This window comes from Ascaphus truei, chromosome 2, assembly GCF_040206685.1.
Source record: "Ascaphus truei isolate aAscTru1 chromosome 2, aAscTru1.hap1, whole genome shotgun sequence".
NCBI classification, from domain to species: domain Eukaryota; kingdom Metazoa; phylum Chordata; class Amphibia; order Anura; family Ascaphidae; genus Ascaphus; species Ascaphus truei.
The window spans coordinates 116,918,963-116,945,254 of NC_134484.1; the positions used below are offsets into that span (position 1 = coordinate 116,918,963).

Consider the following 26,292-nt stretch of genomic DNA (forward strand, 5'->3'; position numbering starts at 1 on the left):
GGAATAGGTGTTTGTTTATTTTGTTTTGTATGCTGTACAGTGTTTAAAGGGACAGGCTCAATAAAGCCATGTTTTAATTTCACCCAAATCGGTCTCCACTAGTGTACCTCTGCACACATCTCTTACATATGGTATCAGAAGTTGGGATAAGAGGTGGACCTCGAATTTCCAAAGGGCCCCGGAAATACAGTTCCTGCAAAAGCCTCGGCAACAAAACAAAGAATCACGTGCTGAAGTGACCAGAATTAAACGGCTACACATCCAGGCAGGAAATCTACACTGCACAGGAGAAAGCAACAATGCCACAGTTTGACTGGGGGGACTGTGACAGGCGGTGACCCACACAAGGGACTGATGCTGTGATCAGAGTCTACCCCACCATTTGTGAAAAAAAACCTGTGGGATGTTAAAATGGCCACCCTGATGAAGTTAAGTACAGACTCTGCAAGAATGGGGAAGAAAATGTTTTCCTGGTGTAAAGAGCCAAGCCACGCGGAGCAGTGTCTCTTCAGGCTTTATTCTGATGATGAGGAGGATGCCTATGTTGCCCCAGAAAAAGGGCAGCAGCTAGAGGAATATTTTTTTTCAACGAGCCAAGGAACTGAAGCAGCAAGCAACTCGCTGTGGCCACAAGGAGAATGCAGAAGTTTTCTTTAATGAGGACACATTCAGTACCACTGATGATAAAGAGAGAGAATGTGTGCAGAGTACTGCTGATGTATCAGAATTTACAATAGTAAAGAAGAAGAAGAAAAAATTTGCAGAGTCGCCTGCGAGAGCTACGAACTCAGCAAGCAAAGTCTGCTCATCTGTAGGACTACCAGCTAGGGTTCTAGCAAATGCAGAGAAAACAGCTACAATAGTGCCTCCTAAGATGTGGCGTTTCCAAAATGAACTCGGCCCCATGGAAGAGTTGCCCTTACGGTCCTACGAGGATACAGATGAAGATATCTTGTAATGTGGGACCCGAACCGAGTCACACCCACAAAATATCCCTAGAAGAGTGGAGGTGCCTGAACTCGGTATGCACCGAAAAGCCTGGTCTTTATTATGATGAATGTGATCGTCAGGAGAAAGAATGGGAGAAGCAGATAACTGAATACTTATGCCACCTAACAAAACTGCAAGGAAAGCATGGCGGATACAATAACATTGCTGACATTTCAAATAAAGAAGAAGACCCCAATATCCGTGATGGGATGGAGTCGTCCAAAGCAAAAAGGCAGAAAAAGAAAAGCAGTTCTTCACTTACCATGGAAGAAACAGACACGTCCACCGATTTATGCGTAGAAAAATGGGGCGGGGGGAGAGGCCCTGCAGCCTAGAGAAAATTGAGGATTTGTCACATGGATGACAGAATGTCCAGAGGGCCCAAAGCAAAAGTTGTGCACACCAAAGAAGTGGCTGTCCAGTGCTAACAGTGAGAAACCCTCAGCCGACCATACCAGGGAAGTGGAGCCAGAACCAATCAGTAATGATCCCTTGACCAGCCCTGAAGATGCCAAGCATCACTGTGATCTGCTCCATGAACAATTGAAACTGGAGAGAGAAGACAACACTGAGCTATAGAAGACTGTGCTCAGAATGTACTCTGGATCCAGGACTGAATTGGAGGATCCGAGGACTGATCTTGATACTGCGAACACTACTATAACTGCCATGGATGAAAAACAGAGCAAGTTTGACAGAATGATTGCTAATATGAAATAGAAGTACTGCATGAGGAAGCACTGAAAGAGATCAGCAGTCGCCGCAGAGAACTGGAAATTGCCAAAAAGGAATTTCTCAGTCTCGCCGAGGAGCGGGACGTCTCTCAAAAAAATGTTTGCAGATTTAATATGGATCTTAAAGTCTATCAGAAGGAGCTTCACATGCTCAATATAGAGATAGAAGTCTCATGCCAGGAGACTGGGAGTCTCAAATTAGAAGTGTGTAAATGGAAGGAGGGGTATGAAGTGGTCTTCAATATTATAGAGACAGTAAAAGGAGAAAACATAAGTCTGAAAGAAGAAAATTCTGATTTGACTGCCCACGTCAGTGTTAGGAATGAAATGCATGAGCTAGAAAAAATTATGAAACTATTTGAATATGAAAAGTTTGAAGTATTGGAGCAACGCACACATGCAGATCACCTGCTGCAGAGCCAACTGCAAAGTCTGCGTACACACCTACAGAATGCCAAAGAGAAGCAGCAATCTCTGCAGGAAGAAAATCTGCAGGCTGCTAGTAAAGTACTGGATTATTTTTGTGGTGCGACGCTTTGGCTTCCTGACCATTTTCTTCCTGCTAGTGAAGTACAAGTGCTGCAGAAACGTCTGAATATCCAGTGTGTCCTTACAAGGGAGCATGAGGAACTGAAGGCTGCCCTGAGCATTACCAGAGCATCGCTGGAGGCCAAGCTTAGAGGCCAGGTGACTCAGTATGAGAGGGAGCACGAGCAGGTCCAGAAACTGAAGCAAGAGCTAAACTTGTTGAAAAGGGAGAAAAGTAACAGAATAATTTAGAAATACTACAAATCTCTTGTCCAAACAAGGTTGGAGAGAAAAATATATCTGTGCAAACGCTCTGCAGTGCTCACCATACAGCCTGCCTACAGAGGAACAAAAACTTGTCAGCGAAATCACCAGAATAAAGCAGCCGGCCTTCTCCAATCCATATGGAGAATGCAACGACAAAGAAAGAATTATAAACATTTGAAGTAATGTGTCATTTTGCTCCAGTCAAATGTTAGGAAGTGTCTGCAGCAAAGATGCTACAAAAAAAATTAAGGAAGCTGCTGGAATATTCAATCCAGATATTGGTACTATGTCACAACCAAGCTAGCTCGGCGTTGCTATAAACTCACCCGCAATGCCATCTCAGTGCTTCAATTGGCTTTCCACACAATACAGGAAAGAAAAAACGAATTTTGATTGAGAACCGCAATACAAGTCCAGCCATGCTACCACGCCCATATGGCCCAATCCAGATTCCTCACAATCAAATAGCCGCTACAAAAGTTCAGTCTTTGGCTAGAATGAGGCAGAACTGTTTCGGTGATCACACACCTACAGGTACAACACTAGTTGTCTACAAAACAGAGAGGCCAAGGGTAATGGTTAGGTGTGAAAACTACAACCAAACTGATGTACTGGAATCGAAGTATCCTGGACCAAATGCAAATGACCTCTTTACTGATGAGGGGTTCGTGTTTGTTATGAATGGGACCATGATGAAAGAGAAAGCTGTTGACCAGGGTCCCCTGGTACTGAAGAAGCTTCAAAACGGTTCTACTATAGCCGAGGTACCCCACCATACATCACTTGGGAGTGTTCTATGCGTTAAAGAATTGGTCAGTGTAAAAGTGATCAGGACACGAAGTCTGCCAACTACCAAACTGAGATGCCACAGGGGTCAGTCAAAATGGTTAAAAACTCTGCTCAGGTTGAACCACCCATGATCATAGATATTGAACCTGATGCATGTTTTCTCCCTAAACTCAGGGAACAAAAGATCGCCCAACACAGAGGAAAACTCGTGACCAAGCGGTCAGAAGAAAAACTGTGCTTGGAAAAAGTCCTCCTCAAGCGACTGAAGAGGGCTGATCTCAAGCACCTTCTTGAGGAGACTTTACTAACCCGGAGAAAGGGCTCCAATCCCAAGAAAAACTGCCTCTAAATGCTCTGAGGAAATCCTGCAGGGAGATCGTTAATTGAAGCCAGTCAATTAACCAGACTCCACCTGGCTAATCAGAGCTCTAGAAAAGCCTCCTGTGGGAAACTGCTTGGAGAGATTCCTTAGCACACAACTGTGCTGACACAAGACACAGACACTCCTTAGCACACATGTGTGCTGACACAGTAGAGCAGAGAGGCCTGCACAAAGACTACTTAGCACACAACTGTGCTGGCAAAGGAGAGTAATGACAAAGGAGAGAGTCTTGAAGCATATACTAGGGCTGTGTGCTAACAAGAGACTTCCTGGGAGCAGCAGGACTGAAACACATGCATCAGGAGAAATCGGAGACGTCGGACCAACTTTCTTCAGTTAAGACTTTCTTATATATTGCTCCCTGATAAATCCGTTCTATGTTTTTGGACTGGGAACTGACCTATCCACTCTAAAGTGGAGTAGGTGTTTGTTTATTTTGTTATGTATATTGTACAGTGTTTAAAGGGACATGCTCAATAAAGCCACGTTTAATTTCACCCAAATCGTCCTCCATTAGTGTACCTCTGCACACATCTCTTACAAGACAAAAAAATTAAGGAGAAAAAAGAAATCCATGAGAGGGAAAAGAAAGAGACATGAGGAGGGAAAAAAGAGAGACATGGGGAAAGAGAGTAAGATGTGAACGGGAAGGAAAAGATAAAAATATGCTGGTGAGAACATACTCATGATTGTTAAAGGGAAGATACCAGGAGGGAAAAAAATTAAAACCAAGTGGGGGAGGAGGAGAAAAACAGAGGATTGAAGAAAGGAAATGGCATGAATTGGAAAAGAGATATGAAGGGTATAACTAAGAAGAGAAAGACATGCTGGCATAGGGTGACCAGATTTGTAAATGTAAAAGCCGGGACACATTAAATGTCAATTTTTTTGTGTGTCTCTTCCCCTATTCCTCTCCTCCCTATTTCTTGCTCACTGCTATTAACTCTCTCTCCCTTCGTTTCTCTATTCTCTCCCCCCTCCCCATTCTCTCTCCCTCCCTAACTCCCCTATTTATTTTCTCTTCTCCCTTCATTAGTTTTCCCCCTTCCTCTATACCCCTCCATTCTTTCACCACTCGATTTTCTCTCCCCTCCTTCATTCTCCTCTCTCCACTTCCCTCCTCCCTCCATTCTCTTCCTCACCTTCCTTGCCCTACCTCTTCTCTCTCTTCCCCATCCATACTTTCTTTCTCTCCCTCCTCCCTTCCTCTCCCCTTCCCCCTTCCACCCCTCTCTATCCCACCTTTCTCTATTCTCTCTCTTCCTCTTTTAATTTTCTCTCTTCCTCCCTCCATTCTCCCTCTCCCCCCATTCTCTCTTTCCCCATTCTCTCTCCCACCTCCCTGCATTCTCTCTCCCCCACCCTCAATTCTCTCCCTCCCTCTATTCGCTCTCCACTCTCCCTCCAATCTCTCTTTCCCCCCTCCCTCCATTCTCTTCCCCATCCCTCCATTCTCTCCCAACTCCCTCCATTCTCTCTCCCTTCTCTCTCCAGTCTCTCTCGACTTCCCTCCATTCTCTCTCCCCCTCCCTCCATTCATCCACCAAAAATACCTTAACCCACAGTTCAGTAAAAATAAAAAATAGGAAATATCTACTGTAATTTGTGATAAAATATAAGGTAATACATTCAGGCCACGATTTATTAAGCAGTGGTCAAAGTCTTAAGTAGAAAACGGCAACATTTTTGCCTAAATTCAAATCAGGCACAGATTGTCGAGTTCCATTTATCCAATAGCAGATTTTTTTTCTACCACTGAAAATCAGAGAGAGGGAAAGGGAGAGAGAGGCAGAGAAGGGGACAGAGCTTTCAATTTAGTAGTGTCACCAGTTGCATATATCACCTTTAACCTTCCCCCAAATAAATTAGAAAGACATGCCTGTGCTGAAAAAGTAGCACACCTGAGACATGCTAATGGCTATGCAAAGTATATTTAAATGAGTCCTATCCCACACTTCCTAAAAGGATTTCCATACCAACTATATAGAGTTGAGAGAGAGACATTTTTTTACTAGAGTCTCATCATATATAATATATATATAATATATGCACACACATACATACACACACATACATACACACACCCTCAACACTACATCCAAATAATATAGATGGAGAAACCTGGGCTCAAAAATGAGCTCACCATAGATACTTGGGAGATATGTAAGGTATATTTAAATTATTCCGATCCCAAATTTCCTACAAGAATTACCATAAAAACTTGCAAGTTTAAAGCACCTTGTGTAGGGCGAATGGGACAGTGGTTTCAGGCAAAAAAAAAAGTATTAGAATTCACAACTTCTGATATTCCGGGTGGCAGCTCTAGCAATGCGAGTTAAACCAGCTGCTGGTTTAACATCGCATACTTTGAGCTGCTCACACCTGTAGCCCCCTCCCCCTGGCTTACTTTAACAGCAGACAACTTCCTGTTTGCCTTTTCAATGTTGCCTGTGCATGACAATGAGCAAACCTGAGATACGTTGGAGATACAGATGTACTGTACTGTAGCAAGACCTTTGCGGGAAAGAACACAGTAAGATTTACTACATCTGTATGCTAACAGCTGGATTAGATACAGGTGTGAGCAGTAGAGCTATATAGTAAAATAGGTCTCTCTCTCCTTCCTTCCAAATAAAAAACACTTTGAATGGATCCAATGGTGGATTTCGATGTGCCAGGGCTGATTTATTTAGTGCCAAATCCACCTTTGGATTCCTGTGTGCCTCCTGATCCTTGCAATTCTCTCCCCCTGTGGTGTGTCTGTCATCTCATGACTTTCAATGCAGCGAGCCTGATGTATTATACAGGGAAAAAAATATTTAAAAGGAGAAGCAGCAGACATTCCATATGGAGACGATACTAACAGGAGAACTAGAATACACATAGGTTATCAACTATTTTAGTCTATCGGACTCTATAGTACACTTTGGTATTATCTAATTACTTATCAACAGAGCGGATTAGTTATTTGATTTAGTTTCACAGTTTTGTAAGTGTATATATATATTGATTTTAATTCAAGGCTATATTTTAATGTATATTACAGCATATTATGGCACATATTGAGTGCCCTGCACTAGGATCATTTTTCTTGATTCAGTTTGTTTTAAATGTCATTCCCGTGTGCACTTCTGCCTTCTTTATTACATGTTGACAAAACCCCCACCAAACATAGTTGAAAGATGCGCTCAGCAACTTGTCTCCCAAACTCTTTCTGTACATGGTATACACTTTTGGTTATCACTAATAACCTTCAGAATCAAGGCTACATTTTCCTATGTATAAGCATACCACCATTTTCTATTCTATCCACGTAAGGGTGTTCCATGCATCTACTAGTCATAGGGGTAGATCCTCAAAGCTCCGTTATTGACTAAAACATGTCAAGTGCTAATGGGTATCTTCAAAGCTCAATAACGCTGCATTAAGGCCTGGATTTAACTTTAACCATCGTTAGGGTTAATTATATTGTTTATTATTATTATTATTATTATTATTATTAAAAAGAGGTGTGGAACACCTCAATGCATATTGAAATCAGGCCGTTAAAGTTAATGCAGGACTTAACACTGGTTTTATTTAGGTCATGGTTGTACCTGGCATGTAGTGCCTCCAGCACCTAACGCCTGGTCACAGAACATTTTTGGATCTTGTGTAGGGTGCTGAAATTGCCCACTTTTGGTTTCTTATATTGCTTTAGCTTTAGCACTATAGGAAGTCAAAGTAAATACCCTGCAGTAGCCCAATTTTTTTTGCTTAGACCTATGTATTAACCCTTTGGAAGTCATAGTGGCCATGAAGGCAGGCAGAGTTCATGGACAAACTGAAACTGATGAGTCAGAAACAGCTATTAAGTGGGTTACCTGATTCTGCCCTTTACAGGGATAAACTGTGTAATGCTGCAGGTAAAAGCTCCAAGGAATCCACACAAATATGGATAGGAAGCTAAACATAACAACATGGCTGGGTGCTCATTATCATGCCACTACCCAGAATCATTGTCTACAACTTAAAGCAGAAAAACATGAACAATTCTCTATGTTTATTTGTATTATATATAAATAAACTAGTTCTGTAGTATTAGGTAATACTGTCTGTATTTTTTTTAACTCCTATTGCCATTTTAAATGATTTGTGTAATGTACTGATCATCCTTTGGTTGCTATAGCAACCATTTAGAAAGTCATATCCACTACTTCTTTTGAAACAGGCTCTGACGCACACCTTTTTGAGCTCTGCCTTTTGACAACAATGCATCACAAACAGATCTGTTGCTGTTTACCTAACAGCAGGCTGCCTATTACTCTGAAAGCTGTAACTATAATGTGTTACACTTAGTAATGTTATGTTATATACTGTATAAGCTGCAGCATTTCACAGACTGTAGAACAAAGTTAGAAGGTGGCCATTTCGTTAGGCACACAATCAGGAACTTTACAGATGTATAACAGGAGCACCAAACGATTGCCAGCTTAGTTAAGAATTATACATTGTTACATGCTTTACATATAAAGAGAAGAAAAAACGGGGGATGTAGTATTGCTGCCTTAACCCCTGTACGATGTGACAACAATGGGGTGAATACAGCAAATTTGGGAACCTGTGGAAAACATGTAGATAAACATACAGATTTTCTATCTCCATTCATACAGGTATTGCAAAGCACTTCTAAAGTGAGTCCCTTCAAACCGGAGCCATATGGTGCTTTGGTGACCAAAAATCATTTCCCATGTTCTGAGAAAAATTGCGATAATACAGAGAGATTCCTTAATAATTACATCATGGAAGATCGGTGATGTTATAACAAATGTAATCTGTTTAACAATATCTTCATATACTGTAACATTGTTGTTCTTATCACAAGCTGCTGCTGCTTCTTTTAAAATGTCAAATAGCATTAACTGGCTACTTGCTGAGAATACAGTATTTTACAATCAGGGACCTATTCTAAAAAGGAATGTTCATTCGCATTATAAACATTTTCAATATTATACGATTTTCAATATAACTATAAGAGAACTTTTGGTCAGACATGGTGGAATGTATTTTCTACTTTACGATATACAGTACTGAATCTTTAGCCTCAAGCTGCCATGTACTTGAAGAATTGGACAAGGGTTTCCACTTTTTTTTTTTTTTTTTACTTGAAGAGATTCATTTTTTTTTACTTGATGCAAAAAAGATGCATTAAAAAAAAAGACAGACTTGAAGCTTTAAAATCTTGAAATCATAAAATCCTAGAAGAAAACGATTAGTATAGATTGGCAAATACTGGCGTGGGAGGGGGACCAAATTTGGGTCCTTAAATCACATGGTTTGGAACAATCCAGATCACAGCTCAGCCTGTTCTGTCTGTGTTTGAGGTGGGAATTTCCCTCCTTAACTGTGCACAATTCCCATTTCATTTGTTTTTGGTGACAGGGAGGGTTGGGAAGAGGGTGGTGGGGCTGACTGGACTAGCTTATTTTTATCCCACATCAGCCTTCATCTATTTTTGTGCTGTGCGACGCATCTTTCTCTCCTTGAGAAGTTCCTTCACATAGGTGACTGGGAAAGTGATTAAAGGGAGGTGGATGAGCTAGCCGGGTTATACATTAATAGTTCAATTATACTTAAATCATACTTTATGATGGCAACTGAGGTACCAGTCAAGTGGACCATCTTAGGTAGCCAAAATCACTGTCCATCACGGTGTACTTTGTCCCCAATTTAAAAACAGTTTATTCCTGTGTATGTTTGACTGTGTATTTTGGTAGGCTCTATTGAGTGTTGTTTCTTATAAAGGCACTCCATCCAATCTTCATTCTCCTATTGATTTAATTCACAAGGTTCCCATCCATTGATCCTGTAACCATACTTGCCTACTCTATCATCTGGGCACATTTCTTTGCATTGAAGTCCAGCCTAAGTTACCTTCCCACACTGTATGTATATATATATAAACACATACAGTACACACATACACACACACACTTGTATTTGTAGAACTTTTGGCTTTAGGTTTATACAAAGAATAATATATGTAATATCGTTGTATTTAATGTAAATTTAATTTTTTATATAAAGCATTATTAAATTAAAATATTACAGCAAAATTCTAAACCAGAATCAAAGCTAAGAGAATTTAGGCAAAACCAAAACCAAAAATGTAGAGTCAAAACCAAAACACAGGGTCTAGAGAGTGAACGTACTCATAAAAAGTAGTAGTACTTGCAACCACTTGTTCTCATTTCCTCGCAGATTCACCACGTCCTGAAAAAAGAGAGACCAAATGCCCTATTCCAGGATGTGATGGCGCAGGGCATGTCACTGGATTGTACCCACACCATCGCAGTCTTTCCGGGTGTCCTCATAAAGTCAGAGTGCCTCTAGAAAGTAAGTCTTATATTCACCTCAAATAGTGCCTGTGATAAATTATTATCATATTTGTAATGGATATAACCCTATTCTCAACATCAATAAATATAATTATGTTAGTTACATTAGTCTGCATAACAAACAATGAGATTCTGGAATGGTTAGATAGAAAATGAACCAAGAGAGAGCTGTGTTACAGACACCAATAGATTGGAGAGTATGGAGGAGATGAGCATCATCTACAGTGTCACAAGAATAAGTAATAAGACGTGCTCCTTGGATATCACTGTTAAAATGTAATTGATTACTTTTGCTAGGGGAGTCTCAGTGGGCAGAATGGATTGGATGGAATTCCGACTACAGTGTGTCTGTGAGTGAGTTATCAAAAGAAGGTCTAGCATGCGGTTTTATACGAGCAGTTCTAGTAGTTTGGAAGCTAAAGGGATAAAGGGGGAATGCCGGTGGGAGGAAAATGTGTGAAACTTGCGTACTGTTGGTTTCATCCAGTTGGAGGAAGAAGTAAATGGAATTGTGGATGAGGCACTGGGAGCAGGGTAAACACAGTATGTTGGTACAGTAGATAGGTTTCCTTATACATATCTTACAAAGTCCAGTATCAGGATAGCAGGAACACCTTTGGCTACTGCCAAATGTTACTACTTTGGTTTTAATTCTAAAGAAAAGTCTCAGTCAAAGTTAAGACAGCTGAACAACATGTTAGTTTTAGTTTATTGCTAAAAAAAAAAAAAAAATTTAAATGGCTTGAGAAAAAAAAGCAGGTTTTTTTCTCTGATGATACCAATTTGACCAACAGGGTAAATGTGAGAAAGTTGTTAATGGACAATAGTGGATATTACCTCCAAAGGGTATTTAACCAGGAAACCTAACGTTTTGGTTTTGCTTAAAACAATCTAGCATTTGGATAGCGCAAAAGCATATCTCAAATAGAAAGTTCTTATCCCTTTTCCTGCTTTTTTTCCCGTTAGGTTACATCTGACCTTGTTACATTACAGATAGAAAACCTTGCCTTTGCTATTTTGCTTGAGAAAATATTTTTTAACTCATAAAAGTATATAGCAAATAATGTAAGTCTATTTGAAACCAAATGAAAAGTTTTTTGACAGAGGTTATTAAAAAAATTGCTTAAAAATACATGTAATAACATTTTACCGCGTATTAAAAATACACCAGGTTATTTAAAAAACAATCTCTCAACTGCAAAACTGGGACAAAACAGAACAAAAGAATGATAATCAGAATCTTATAGTCATAAAGTAGATAGAGCAGCCAAAAGTAGTCGTCATAAAATATTTTTTCTTTATAATAGCAAAAAATAAAAATATGATTTATAGTAGTTGAGTGGAAGAACAGGCTTCCAGCAATGCTTTCTTCTTATGAGTTTTGTAACGTCATTTTGCTTTGTCAGAGGAAGCATGGCTAACTCTACACTCTTACTACCCTTTACATACTGATAGTGCTACAGTAAATCTAAGTATAGCTCCATAAAAAGCATAATGAGAAAGCATTGCTATCATTTGTTCTCCCACTCACATTATGTTGTATGTTTATGTTGTGAGATAACGAAAAAATGCTTTTCTGAAGACTTCTTGTGGATGTTCTATCTTCTGTACTTTATTACTACCAAAAGCTATTGTTTAAGGGAAGGCTATGAGATCACGCGGTCTTCGATCTTGAGCCCTATGGAGTATTTGTTTTGTAGTCATAATCTTATAAATATGAGACTGTAATATAATTTACTCCAGTAACAGGAAAGTTGCCATGTTTAGCTAAATCAATAACTGCCGTGAATGTTAGTACATCCCTCACAACCTGCAAAATAGTTATATAAATAAACAGTAATCTAAATAAGAGCAGAATGTTCAAATATTATGACCTGTTGTAAATTTATGGTACTGTAGCTCCTCGTAATCTGGGGTCATTTTAAGATTTGCAATTTAACAAAACTAAGCCCACTTTCCGACTAGTAAACATAATTTGCATTGGTCACTACTTTTCTTAGAAGCTCGTAGGGTAATTTTTGCCCATCAGGAGTAAAACTAATTTTCTCCTGTTTTTTAAGACCTCTAAATCCAGCTCTAAATTGCATCTAGTGCAAAACCAAGTTTTACTCCCAAAAATGACTTTTGCACAACAACTTCAGAGTCGTAGGGCAGTTCCAAATCTGCTCCCTTGTATTTTAAGGGCTGATTAGTTCTTTCCTGGTATATGTTTGTGATCTTCCCATACACTAACAAATACAGTAATCCAATCCAAATATGTAAAGGACAACACAAGCAATATAGAAAAAAAATGTAAAGTACAAATAATGAAGGAACACGTGTTTACAAAAATGAAAAGCATCTCCATATTGGGAGGTGGGTATATAATCTATCAGTGTAAACTCCTTACAAAGCCAGATAAACCTACAACACATTACAAAGCAGTGCATTTGAATCTCCTTATGTTTATAAATCAGTTTAATAAGTGCAATAAAACTTAAAACAAATCTTAAAAGTCTAATGCGCTGATTTATTTTCCATAAAAAGATATGTGCAGTTTTTTATGATCTAAGATCTTTAAAAACAAGACAGAACACAGAGGTGAGTGCTTTGCTAACACCAGTAAAGAAAGCACCTGCACTAAGGTTGGTGCAGCATGACAGGCAGCCTTGCCCCCACCAGTTCACAAGGGAGGCTAAGGTTAAGTTCTATTAAGGGAATCTCATCCGGCAAGAAACGGGGTGGTCACATGTGAAATGCCTCATCTCTCATTGCGTTCCAGTGAAGCAGTCCTGCTGTGCTCCTCTTTCACAGAGATGCCACAGGGAAGCCTCTGTTGGGTCATCAGTGGTGTAACTACAGCTTTTGGGCCCCCTGCAAAGATTTTTAAATCACAAAATAAATGTTGTTTCTACTGGGGTCTCCATGTCAGAGGCCTTGCGAGCACCTCCCCCCCCCCTCTTCTCACACACCTTGCTCTGAGCCTCTCACTGCCCCCCTCTATCCTCATAGTCCCCACTCTAATCCTCAAACTCACCCCCTTACTGTCACCTTCTCTCCCCCGTGCCCACTCCATTTCTAGTCTCCCCCCCCTCACTCTTCTCCCCTCCTCTCTCCGTCACACAACCCCGTTCCTTATTCAATTCCATTCCCCCAACACACACACAATTCCTCCCTCACACACAATTCCTCCCACACACACACTTCTTCTCACGCACACAATTACTCCCTCACAAACTCACACTCAACCTCTCAACCCATACTCAATCACCACACACATACACACACTCAGACCACACACATAATCACAACAGTCACACACTCTTTTTTATTTTGGTGGAGAGGGAAATAGGCATGCTTCAGTCCGGTGAGCTGCTGCAGTCTGGGGCAGGGAGAAAGGCAGGGTGAGTTGGGATTGTCTGTGAGCAGTGAAGGCCCTGTCCTTGCATCAAGCAGAGAGAAGCAGCAGCAGCTGGCGAGGAACTCGAGCCCGTCCTTGAGCCCCAATTCCAGTGCCAGTTGGCAGGGTCCCCCCTGTGCTCTCTGGCCCCTCCCCCCCCCACACATTGTGGGGTTTAGCGGGATGGTAGTTACGCCACTGGGGGTCATCATAGAAAGTTCCTGAATCTATTCTCCAGACTGATGCTGGTAGCTGAGATGGAAGTTTGGAAGTAAACTTAGGGCAAACTCTTGGGCAATCCTCTTTGAATCTTAACCAGATAGTGCTAATAAGAAACAATCCTGAAAGCATGTTGTTGGCAGAACAGCAACTATACAGAACTTTAAAGCAATAGTTTACTAGAAACACTATGAAAGGGAGTATGTGAGAGTGGCACACTATTGCTTTAAAAAATATTTTAATAATGTTTTTCTCCTTGGTGCTCACCCTCTTTTGACCCCAGCATCTCAAAGCTGGATCCACGTAAGTCTGAGTAGAAATTATAAGTAGAGAAAGCCCACAGGAGCCTTATGTTGAGTTCAAACAAACTTCTATTGTATTAAATCATCAGAGCAGGCATACATATAGTAACATTTCTGGACAACCCTGTCCTTTCTTCAGACCACCAGGTGTAAGGTCTGAAGATAGGACAGGGTTGTTCAGAAACGTTACTAATGTATGCTTGCTCTGATGCATTAATACAATAGAACCTTTTTTGAACTCAACATACAGTAAGGCTCCTGCGTGCTTCCTCTACTTCCAATATCTACTCAGACTTACTAGAAACACTGCATATGCTACACACACACAATCCCTGCAAGCCCTGAACCCAACAGCCACTATATATGTATACAAAATGGAAATAGCCGTGTTAGTCCAGTTGCGATCTTTGACACCAAAACCAAAGGACTTAATGCGGATATGGGTTTTCTCACACCCATAATTGTTTGTAATTATCCTGCTTGTCTCTATTCTTATCCACACTTTCTCCCCTCCCCCCCAAGCATCCCTCCCCCTCCATATATTTCCTTGTCACCCTCCCCTGGCTTCAAACACTTTTAACACCCTACCTTAACTACAGTACATATCTGTTTTTTTTTTTTTTTTTCTACACTATTTTAGTCATAGATTCCTTTGTATGTCAGTATTGCAGACCTGAAGAAGATAGGAGAACTCTCAAAAGCTTGTCCTGTGACATAAATTGTTAGTCCAAATAAAAAACGTTTCACCTAATACTGAAGAATTCATTTATTCTACAAGGTAAATATATATATATATATATATATATATATATATATATATATATATATATATATATACCATAATACTGAGTTACGTTATGGTGAGTAAAAAAAGTGACAAAAACCCTCCACAGGAAAGCAAATATGCAAATACAACTGTATGCTCATCTGCATGTCTTAGGCAGGTCTGCAACCTCGCCTTTCCCCATTATCACCCAGCATACAGCACTTCCACTGCAGCAAGGGATTCTGGGAAATGACATGCAAATGAGCACACAGTGTCACTTTTTGCCTCAAAAACCATTTTTAACATGGTTCCCTATAGGCTTAAGCTTGCTGCATGGTCTATAGGGAACCACGTTAAAAATGGTTTTTGAGGCAAAAAGTGACACTGTGTGCTCATTTGCATGTCATTTCCAGAATCCCTTGCTGCAGTGGAAGTGCTGTATGCTGGGTGATAATGGGGAAAGGCGGGGTTGCAGACCTGCCTAAGACATGCAGATGAGCATACAGTTGTATTTGCATATATATATATATATATATGTATATATATACAGCTGTTTCATACACATACATGTTATTCCATCCCTATATACCAATAGGGACAACATAGTATCTACATACACTTTTAGTAATGCAACACTCTCTCACATTTCCACACCTACCCACACCATAAATATACACTCCAACTCCACACACACCTTTTGTAAAGCGCTGCATACACTGTGGGCTCTTCATTCATTTATATTTACATACATACACACACACTCACTCTTATATCACTAACATTCAGGGACTATTTACCACCTCTAGCCATAAATTGCATCTACACATGGAGGAGGGACAAGCACAGATAACATTCCAAGAGACAATGTTTTTAAGTGTAGCCCTGCGTGGTTTGGGCTATAGGTCTGCCCTCTTCCTGGCGGTAAACTTTGCATAAGGGCAGGTTTGCCAGGAACAATCATGGGTTTTCCCCACTTCAGGCAGTACAGTGAGTCCGTGAAGGCAGGTCATCAGGCTCTTTGTCCAATCAGAAGACACAGGGGCGGTGCCAGTTGGAGCTACTTAGTGTATTGCCACTTCCTATTTAGAGAGTCTGTCCCCAGAGTGCCAGGACTGGCAGGCTTGAGGCCTCCCTGCAGGGAGTGAGAGTGTGCACCCCATACCTCCTACCCTGCCTAGAGGGTAGGTGAAGAGCTGGACCCACTCTTGGTGCCCTAGGCTGGGAGTGAGGTCAGGGACATCCTAAAGGAAAATCAAACTAGGAGAAAAAACCGGCGCACCGCCAAAGTGGGTGCCAAGCCAAGATAATATAAAAAGTCTTCTTTATTGATCCATCTAAAAGTGGAGGTTTAACACCCTCATACGCGTTTCGTGTAAACATACACTTTATCAAGGAAACGCGTAGGAGGGTGTTAAACCTCCACTTTTAGATGGATCAATAAAGAAGACTTTTTATATTCTCTTGGCTTGGGGCCCACTTTGGCGGTGCGCCGGTTTTTTCTGCTTGTTTGATTTGCATTCTGAGACCAGCATCTCCTTACCAGGCTGCACGCCTTTACAGAACATTGATAAAGGGGATTTGTGAATATTATGCATTATTGTGGGCTTGACTTAGGTTAGTTCATCCTGACCCATTTCTTGCCCTTCAGGGATCATTGGCTCTTCTGGGGACTTTACTTCAATTTTGTCACATACCCTCATGTCCGTTATTATTCACTTGTCAATACAATTATACAAGGGATCAAGCGTTGAGCGCCTTTATCACTTCAATTGTTATACATCCTGAAGGAAGACAGCCTGCAGTGTGATCTGGCTTCTGAATAGAGAAGAGACCAATAAAGACCTTTCACTTTTCACTTTTACCAATAATCCTGCCTGAGAGTGAAGTGTATCGGGAGGAGGGGAAGGAGAACTCTCTTGTAGGTACTTCGCCCCATAAAGCTGGGGGCTGCAGGAGATGGTGGCGCTGCACCAGTAGAAGAGACGGAGGCACAACCCTAGAAGCCTGTCCTGTTCTCCCCCATGTAATCGTGGGAGACTCAGGGCCCCCTGTTGCCAGCAGGTATGCGCCACACAAAGACATGTAGCCTGAGCATTAGATTCCCTAGGAGACCCTATCTGAGGTTGGATGGGGGAATTAGGAGACCCTATCTGAGGTTGGAGGGGGGGAATATGGAGAGAGAGAGAGAGAGAGAATGAGAGAGTGAGAGAATGAGAGAGAGAATGAGAATGAGAGAGAGAATGAGAATCAGAGAGAGAATGAGAGAGGGAGAGAATGAGAGAGAATGAGAGAGAGAGAGAGAGAGAGAGAGAGAGAGAGAGAGAGAGAGAGAGAGAGAGAGAGAGAGAGAGAGAGAGAGAGAGAGAGAGAATGAGAGAGAGAGAAAGAATGAGAGAGAGAATGAGAGAATGAGAATGAGAGAGAGAATGAGAGAGAGAATGAGAGAGAGAATGAAAATGAGAGAGAGAGAGAGAGAGAGAGAATGAGAGAGAGAATGAGAATGAGAAAGAGAGAGAGAATGAGAAAGAGAGAGAGAATGAGACAGAATGAGAGAGAGAGAGAGAATGAGAGAGAAAGAGAGAGAATGACAAAGAATGAGAATGAGTATGCGCTGCTGAATCGTTTCTTGGTAGCATCTCCATCTGTACAGGATCCTACTGTGTGGGATAACCTTGTTACAGGACCCTATGCAATAAACACACGCAATGGTAAAAGTAGCAATTTACTGCATTTAGGAAATAATGAATATATATATATGTATGTAACCACAACCACCCGGTCACGCAAGACCATATCTACAACACCCTTGGTGTCCCGCACTCGTTACGCAGTCCCAAAGGTACCTAGGGCCCTTGGGCACAGAATCACACTGGTGTCCACAAGAAGACACCCATCCCAGTGTATGCGACAGCACTGCCTCACTAAGGTGTATAGTTGGTACACTTGGTAAGGTGAGTTACTTGCCGGGTGGTCCCACACCCAGTAACGCCATGAAAGAAGAAAGGATCCACTGATCCAGCGACAGTTTTGGTCAGCGATGGGTCCGTCTCCACGTTGGGTGGTATCGAGCAGGAGGGTCCCACGCTGCAGACAGTCTCTTATAGATAGCTGCTGGTCTGGTCCAAGACCAACATAGGCCAGGATGCAGCCGTGTCCTGGCTGTGTCCCTATGCTGGATCTGCAGGGGCAGTATCCCTAACTGATGGGCCTGTCCCTGCAGCAACCACAAGCTGTAGTGAGTCCGGGCCTAGCTGGGGCCTAACCGGGTCTCTGGCCTAGTGCTGGGGTCACTGACATCCTGTACAAGCACACCCTACACTTCTGGTGTCCCAGCTCTGACTGGCATGGCTGCAGCATGCAAAATGTATCTATATCCCCCTGCAGGGGAAGCTGCAGCCCTATTGGCTGTTGCCCTGCATGTGACTGCAGTCCCTGGGGCTGCTGGGGGTTGTAGTTCCCCATGAGGAGCCTATTTCTCTAATGGATGCCGCTACTGCTGCTCTGCGCATGCGCGAGCAATCCGAGATGGCCACCCCCGCTAGCCGGGTGTGCCGTGAAGCTTCCGGCGACCGGCTCGCCTCTCAAGCCGCCACCGTAACCTCCCTGACTGGTCTCCCGCTGTAGCGGAAGTAAGCTGGGGACCGGGGAGCTGGGGGAAAGACCCTGCTATACTCTCCCCCTGGTGAAACACCAAGTACTTTTCCCATAATTATTTGGCCATCATCATGGCCTTCTGGTCCATAGTTTGGAAGGCTTGGGCATAGCGTGTATAATGGTCCGTGATGGCCAACATGTTACCGAAGCCCCGAGTGTTGGGCTCAATGTACAGGAAATCCATGCACACAAGATCCATGGGGCCCTAGCTTTTCAGATGAGCCATTAGTGCGGCTCTGGTAGGATGGGTCTTGCGCAGGATGCATCATGAGCATCACGTGAGTGTTGCTCCACTGACTCTCGCATCCGTGGCCAAAAGAACCGGTCTCGTATCAGTCCAAAGTTCTTCTCTACGCCGAGATGACCATGTTCATCATGCAAGGCTTTCAGGACCATATATTGTAGGTTCCTGGGCAAAACCTGTTGTCTTCTATCTGGGTTGTTATGGTATTGCACCACCTGATAGAGTAGACCGTTATACATCTGGAATTTATCTATTTCTCTCATTAGTATCGCGACCGTGTCACTAAGAGCACATTTGATCAGTACGGGTTTCTTTTGCTGGACGGCTTGGCGGACGGCTCCAGCCACTGGATCCCTTATTTAATATTGTACCAACTCCTTCTAGGCGATGATCTTGTCCGGAGTGAAGTTGATTCTTTCTGGAACACAGTATGCGGCGGGGATAGCCTTGGATTGGCATTCCAAGGAATGCGCCACCTTTAGTTCGGAGAAGGCCACTTCATCTCTCACGATAGCTGCAGTGTTGCACATAGCTCACATCCCTGGTCCAGGGATCTCCACCCAGAAGTCATCGTCCGGAGTGGCATTTAGGACATCTTCAGGACAAGCCCCGATGTTCAGGGGCCTGGTTTGTACTTCAGGGTGAACTTATAGTTTGATAGAGCCGCAAGCCATCTGTGGCTGGTGGCATCCAGCTTGGCGGATGTTAATATGTAGGTTAACGCAACGGTGCGCAAACTGGGGGCGTGCCCCCCAGGGGGAAGGGGGGGCCGGAGAATTTGTAGGGGGGCGCAGGCGGTTAAAGAGGCCCTGCGCTCTTTCCCACAGCATTTAAATGAAATGCCGGGGGAGGCGTGAGGCCTCTGTAACTCACTTACCTGCTCTCTGCGGGTCTTTGGCGACACGACGCCATGGCAACACGGCATCAAATAACGCGGTGGGATGACGTAACGTCACATGACCCACGACATCATTTGACGCCGAGTCATTGGGAGTGGGGGATGCAAACGCTGCCGCTCTCGGGCAGGGGCGCAGCTCGAGAAGTTTGCGCACCCCAGGGTTAATGGATTGTTGTCCGTCCGTACCTCGAAAATGGTAAGATGGTACCGTAATTGTAGTCCTTGGGTTTGTCCACGATTGCCCACTTGAGGGAGAGGAATTCCAACTTGTGGACTGAGTAATTCTGCTCACTGGGGGGATGTCAATAGAGAGTGCAAAATTAGGAAGGCATGCTTAGGGAGAGATACTGGTAGTTAGAGATAGAGGCAAAAGTACAAGTGAGAGAGCGGTGATAAATAAGGGAGAGCAAAGTAACAGTATTCCAAATTTGAGGGGGTGGTGAAGTCATTACTTAGCAAGAAGCTGAAGTGTTTCCAGATTGGGTGTTGGCAGATGCAGTGCGCAAACAGCAGCAAATGACAGGAAAAGGCAAACCTGCCACCATTAGGGTGATGCTGATGTAAGCTAAAGAGGGTCTGAATGAATTTTACGTTACAATGCAAGTCTGTAGTCCAGAGCAATAAAAATTACAGAGGGCAGAGCATGGCAGAGGATACGCAAAAATATGTGGAAACAGAACAATAGAATGATGGTGCAATATTGTAATACAACAGTGACAAAAATGTAGTGTCAGGTCTATCTACAAAGTACTCACAAACGTGAGAAGATGTGGAGCACGTAAAGGTATCTTTGGGTGCTGTATAGCCACAGAGCGATCAGAAAGTCAATCTTTACCATAAGGATGCAGACTTCAAAGGACCTTGATATAAATAAAACCGAACTTTGTAGATAGACCTGACACTACATTTTTGTCACTGTTGTATTACAATATTGCCCCATCATTCTATTGTTCTGTTTCCACATATTTTTACGCTTCCTGATGACCTACATCTTTACCACTTACCACGAGGATTGGGAGAGCAATCCTGCACCGGGTTATAGCAGCATTTCCACATATGTGAATCCTGGACCGGAACCCTTACACTGACTCGGCAGTGTCACTTTCTGCCCATTAGTGACAATCAAAGAAAAGCCCGGCAAAGTTGAAAGCTCTCCCACCTGATTCTGACCACTAGGCTGATCATTAAATACAGGATGGTGAGCTGACCTCAAGAGACTGGTCTAGAGTGAAAGGTGTATTGCTGGTCTAGCCGGTGGGCCATTCTGTGCACAAAACTAGGGTGAACTAAACAAGTGTCACAAGGGAAGGTAGTCACCCACAGCGTGCCAGACAAAAAAGGGGGCATGCTTGGTAAGCCTGACCCATCCCACTGCTTCACCCCTCAATTATTAAGAAAGATCTGCAAAGTCTAATCATGTTTTACTACTGTTTGTAATGTTTTATGGTTACTGTTGATTGCACTGGGGTAAAATAAGGGAAAAACGGTGTTGTAAGATAAGTTTAGCACTATTTTGCGCTACTTGCTATACAATGTAGCAGGTGAGCTACAGTAACCCCATCAATTTCACATTAGCCCCAATCCTTTTTCACATGCTGATAATGCATTTACAATGGCATTTGGTCCCGCTGGTGGATTGTGTATGTCCTTCTAGCAGAAGCACTTACAGCTGCTACGTCTGTAGTTCTGTTTTCTAGAAGACTGGAGCACCTGCTTAATCTAAATGCTTGTATAAAAAAAGCCGTTATGTGGTGCATATTTATTTATTTATTTTACACAAGGTTTCGCCATTTTCAAGATTTAAGTATGCTATAAATTGTCTAAGGAGCACATTTTGTTTGTTTTCTGTTCTTTTTGGTTTGCAGATTGGATCGTGGGGGTAATGGTTACAAAATGCATAGCTAAACGGTTTCCCGCATTTAAAATGTCCTGTTTCACTCATGTATCATAACTGGAAGTCTTCCAGTTGCTTAGATTTTTGGCCAATCTTGGTTTGGTCCACAGGTGATTACTTCTTTTGGGGCTTGCTGCAGTGTTTTGGTTTGTCTTTAGTAATGTCAGATTGACACTAAAATCTTCAGATCTTCAGACTTCAGATCTCATTGTTTGAACCTATTGTTTCTTAGCAGTGTGTGGGAAAGTGGTTTGGGATAAGGTAAATTCATGAACCTCCTAATAAGTCTGTAACAGGGGCGTATTCTTGATTAAAATAAGCCTCTAGTGGTCTGATAAATCCAGTGGAGAGCTGGTTAATTGCAGCTAGTCAATTAACCAGCTCCACCTGGGTAATCAAAGAAGAGGAAAAAACCTCCTGCTGGATACAGTCCCAGAGAGACTCCTTAGCACAGTCACAACTGTGCTGACAGAGGAGATGTCTTGGACACAAAGGCTGTGCTGATATTAAGACACCCAGAGAACAGACCTACTGTATATTCCTGGACAAAGTGGACTCAGGAATCTGCCTGAGGCTGGGCCCTCAATGGAGCAGCAGGACTTCAACTCCTACATCTGAAGTTTGCCTGGAGAAACTGGAGATGCCGAACCGGCATACTAAGATACTGTAAGACTTTCATATACATTTTTCCCTGATAGCATGTTATGTGTTTTGGACTGGGAACTGGCCTATCCAGCCAGTCAGATAGTTAGGGCATGTACTGTTTATTTAGTCTCCAAAATGGAGTATTGAGGTGGAGTCCCTCAATTAACTAGTGCTGCAGAGCATTTAACCCACTTGTGGAAATAAATTACTGCATCCGGATCACTTATTGTAATGAAAAGCTGTGTGGAGCTATGTGAATTAACCCCTAGTTGGAACACGGTCTGGCAAGGATAAAAAGGGTTGTCTGGGGGATGTCCTAAGACCCACCCAGACCCCTTATATAAATCCAGCAACTATATGATCCAGTGAACCTGGGGAAGCTCCCACTTTCAAGTAGTAGTCATAAAGTACTCACATGAGTCCATTTTCCATCCGGGTCTGTGTGCTCCTTGCTGTGTACAGAGACAAGACAAAATCACCCTTGCCGAGGGGGGAGGTGAATCAGCGGGCACAACTGTGCAGAAAAAAGTTGCAAAAGGCTGGACTGGGCTATAAAAATTCTTTATTTAAACATGGATTAAAAACCAAGAGGAGGGGAGACAGACCCCTGCGCCACTAACGCGTTTCACCCAGTGTGGGCTTTCTCAAAGAGTAATGGAGTAGGCTTTCTTTTTGTATGCTTCGCCTTGTTAAAGGGACGACTGAATAAAGCCATGTTTTAATTTCCCCAAAACTGTCTCCTGTGTGTACGTCTTCACATGCCTCTTACAATGTCTTTCCCACATTGGAGGCAATGGTCTTGTACAGTAGTGCACAGTGGTCTTGTCATGTAACATGCAGCTTCATACTGCGAGAATGTAAATTACCTATATTTAGTTTCATAGTTTCACCTAAGGAAGTGATTCTTCCTTAGAATTATCAATGCTTATTACCAAACAGTGATATCTTTTAGGTGAAGGTGAAACAAGGCCACATCTAAAATATTGGAGAATTTATGAGGTATGTTCCTATAACATTTGGCACCAGAGTATAGTAACGTAGGTTTATTTGGCCTAAACGTAAATACTGCAAGCATTGATGAACTGATTTGACAAGAAGGTCAATTGGAGGTATTCAATTTGGGCAAGTCTAAGGGGTTTATATGCCCTTGCCTGTGGCAAAGTTGGATTACGAGGCTGGGGTCCAATTATATGGTGAATTGAGTTATAATAGTTGACATGCCTTGGGCAATGCCCCTTTGGGGATATTCAGTTTTGGGAGTGTTCCCCATTATCAATAATACACCTGCTGCGCCAGAATTCTGGCAGCAGTGGGAATCATAAGATGTAGTAATCAGATGGGCTCATGATCACTTGTCACTGGTCATACTGTATGATTGTCAATATAATTTAATTAAACTGTGACTTTGTTAAGCCAAAGAACATTGTGTCTTTTTTTAATTCAAAGTGACGGTAGGCTCTAGGACCTGCACAGGTCATGTACTTTTATTGCTATTTATTTATTGATGTCTACCAGCTGCACTGAATTTCAACTATACATTTTCTTGAAAGGGAGGTTTTTGTTGTTGTCTTTAGTATTATTTAATAATTCTAATGCTGCCTGCCTAGTTTTGCAGTTTGGGAACCTTGATAAATAAGCCATGGGGGCGTATTTTATATCTGCTAAAGCAGCCGATCGGGATATTGTGATTTAAATTGACTTTAATGGGAAATGTTAGTCGAAAATGGCCTAATCTGTCACTTCAGACCCAGATTGTCAAAACATGAAGACAATGCGGTTTTTAAATCATCTATGATAGGATTTCTTTCCTTTAAGATCCACCAATGTAACCAGACTTACCTTCCCTAGAGCAATATGTCAGAATCTTGTTGCAATAGATAGTTTGGATACTTACAGTATCTTCTTTTACGGTTGCTGGTATGATGACGCAAATAGCCCACACCATCTGTAAGTGCTCTTAAGACAGTTAGCCTAAGCCTGTCAAGGGATTTCATAGTTAGAATCATTTATACGAGTTTGCATCTTTGATTATGGGGATCTTATTCTTGGGGATTGTAAGGAGAATGTCTGTGTCTAATGCTGAAAGGAAGTTATTCATTGAAGCTTCCGCGCCTGGTGGTTTTCAGTATGGTTTACACATTTATGCTTACACAAATGTTGACATTAGCTCTTGGTCTTCAGACTTCAGCAAATACATAATTTTTGTGAATTTACTTTGCGAGGTACTGTACTGTTAAGCTGGGTGAATCATTGAATACAGCAAAATACAAAAATACCCAATGCTACATCCAATGTGACAGAATACATAGTTAAATACTTCAATGTTAGTATTCTCATGAGTAAGGGTCATTTAGCTAACCCTTTGACCAAAGCGTTAGAAGCCTGCAGCCACTTCACGGCATGACCTGTATGCAGGTCCTAACATTACCTGTGAAAATTCTCATTTACCTCTGCTGCAGGGAGAATAGCTTCAGTGGACCTGTCCTGCACAGGAACATGAAAAAAACTGCTATTTAAAAAGTGGAGCGGGGTGAGCTTAAACCCTAGGATGAAGGGCCACTAACCTCCAACCAACTGATACCAGTTGAAAATGAAAATGAATAAACACACAATCCCAGCAAGCTCTAACCCCAGAACCCACCACACTATATATATACAGCTCAAACACGTTACAAAGCAAATCCGCTTATAACGCGATGCAAGCGGGGCTCCCAATTTTCGTATTTATGAATACTTTACAACACGATTGTTGGTGTCTTAAATACTTTATTGTACAATGCATACAATTGTACATTATTTCTAACGCGATCCTCTTAGAATGCGAAGTGATTCTTTGGACCCCAAGCACAGCGTTATAAGGGGATTTATTTATATATATATTTGTGTCAAAAGGAGTGCTGAGTGTGGCCAAATGTATACAACAAAAGACAAAAATAGCTAATGCTACATGAAATGTGATAAAATACCTAGTTAAATACTTCAATGTTAGTATTCTCATGAGTAAGGCAACATCCATAGTCTGCGCGATGGCGCACGCGCCTCAAACAAAAGGCCGTACCTCGATGAGGACAGCCATAGAGTGCGCGATATGGAACGCAACGGCGCGGCCGTTTTTTTGGGAGACAACATTTTTTTATTTTGGCACGCAACGGCCAGGTCACGTGCGCTGTTCAGTCAACGAGGGCGAACCGCCCACGTGACATCACGGGCATGCCTCCGACACACCTCCCCGTCGTGTCTTATCCTCCACATCCCACAGGCCACGAATCGCCTCTGCAGCAGGCGCGCGCAACGCCATGCGCTCCGTCGCGTGCTCGTGCCTACTATATTCGAAGTCTAAGGGTCATTTAGTTAAACACTTTGGCCAAAGCATTATAAGCCTGCAGCCACTTCACTGCATGACCAGTATGGAGGTCTTAACACTACCTGTGAGTGAATTGAGTTGTAACGGCAGACATGCCTTGGGTAATGTCCCTTCGGGGCAATATGGTTTGCGGAGTGTTCCCTATTATCAATAGTACATCTGCTGCTCCAAAATTCTGTCAGCAGTGGGAATCATAAACTGCAGCAATCAGGTGGGCTCAAGATCACTGATGGTAATATATATATATATATATATATATATATATATATATATATATATATATATATAATTGAATAAAACTGTGGCCTTGCTTATCCAAATAGCATTGTGTGTTTATTTATTCAAAGTGATGGTAAGCTCCAGGTGCACATGTCATGTACTTTTATTGCTATTTATTGTTGTCTACCAACTGCACTGAATTTCAGCTATACTGTACATTTTACTTAAAAGAGAGGTTTTTTGTTGTTGTCTTTTTCAGTATTATTTAATAATTCTATTACTGCCTGTCCTAGTTTTGCAGTCTGGGAACATTGATAACTAAGCCATGGGGGCGTATTTTATATCTGCCAAAGCAACCAATCAGGATATTCTGTTTTAAATTCCCCATTGACGTCAATCGGAAATGTTACTCAAAAATAGCCCAATCAGTCGGTTCAGCGGTTATAGAATAAGTCCCATATTATCAAAACATGAAGACGATGTGGTTTAAAAATCACCTAACTTTTAACCTTGTTTTGGAAGGTCCATTTGACAAAATAGTAGCATCAACAATGTGATATCTGTTTGTATCGTGATTGCAAGGCTTCAAAAGTAGAAATGACTTGAATGTGTGGAACCAAGTGTGCATAGTTACATTTTGT

At 42.1% G+C, this 26,292-nt stretch overlaps 1 protein-coding gene across 10 annotated transcripts in view; it reads left to right on the forward strand.

Annotated features, from left to right (window-relative positions):
• The window catches only part of ST18 (ST18 C2H2C-type zinc finger transcription factor), a 235,555-nt gene that overhangs the window by 121,071 nt on the left and 88,192 nt on the right, over window positions 1-26,292 (forward strand). For 9 of the 10 annotated variants that reach the window (XM_075584429.1, XM_075584458.1, XM_075584439.1 and 6 more), the window contains one exon: window positions 9,931-10,065. The exons of the other annotated variant lie outside the window; for it this stretch is intronic. In XM_075584429.1, coding sequence (XP_075440544.1) covers window positions 9,931-10,065 — 135 coding nt within the window. The remainder of the gene's footprint in view (window positions 1-9,930; window positions 10,066-26,292) is intronic. 10 annotated transcript variants of the gene reach the window in all.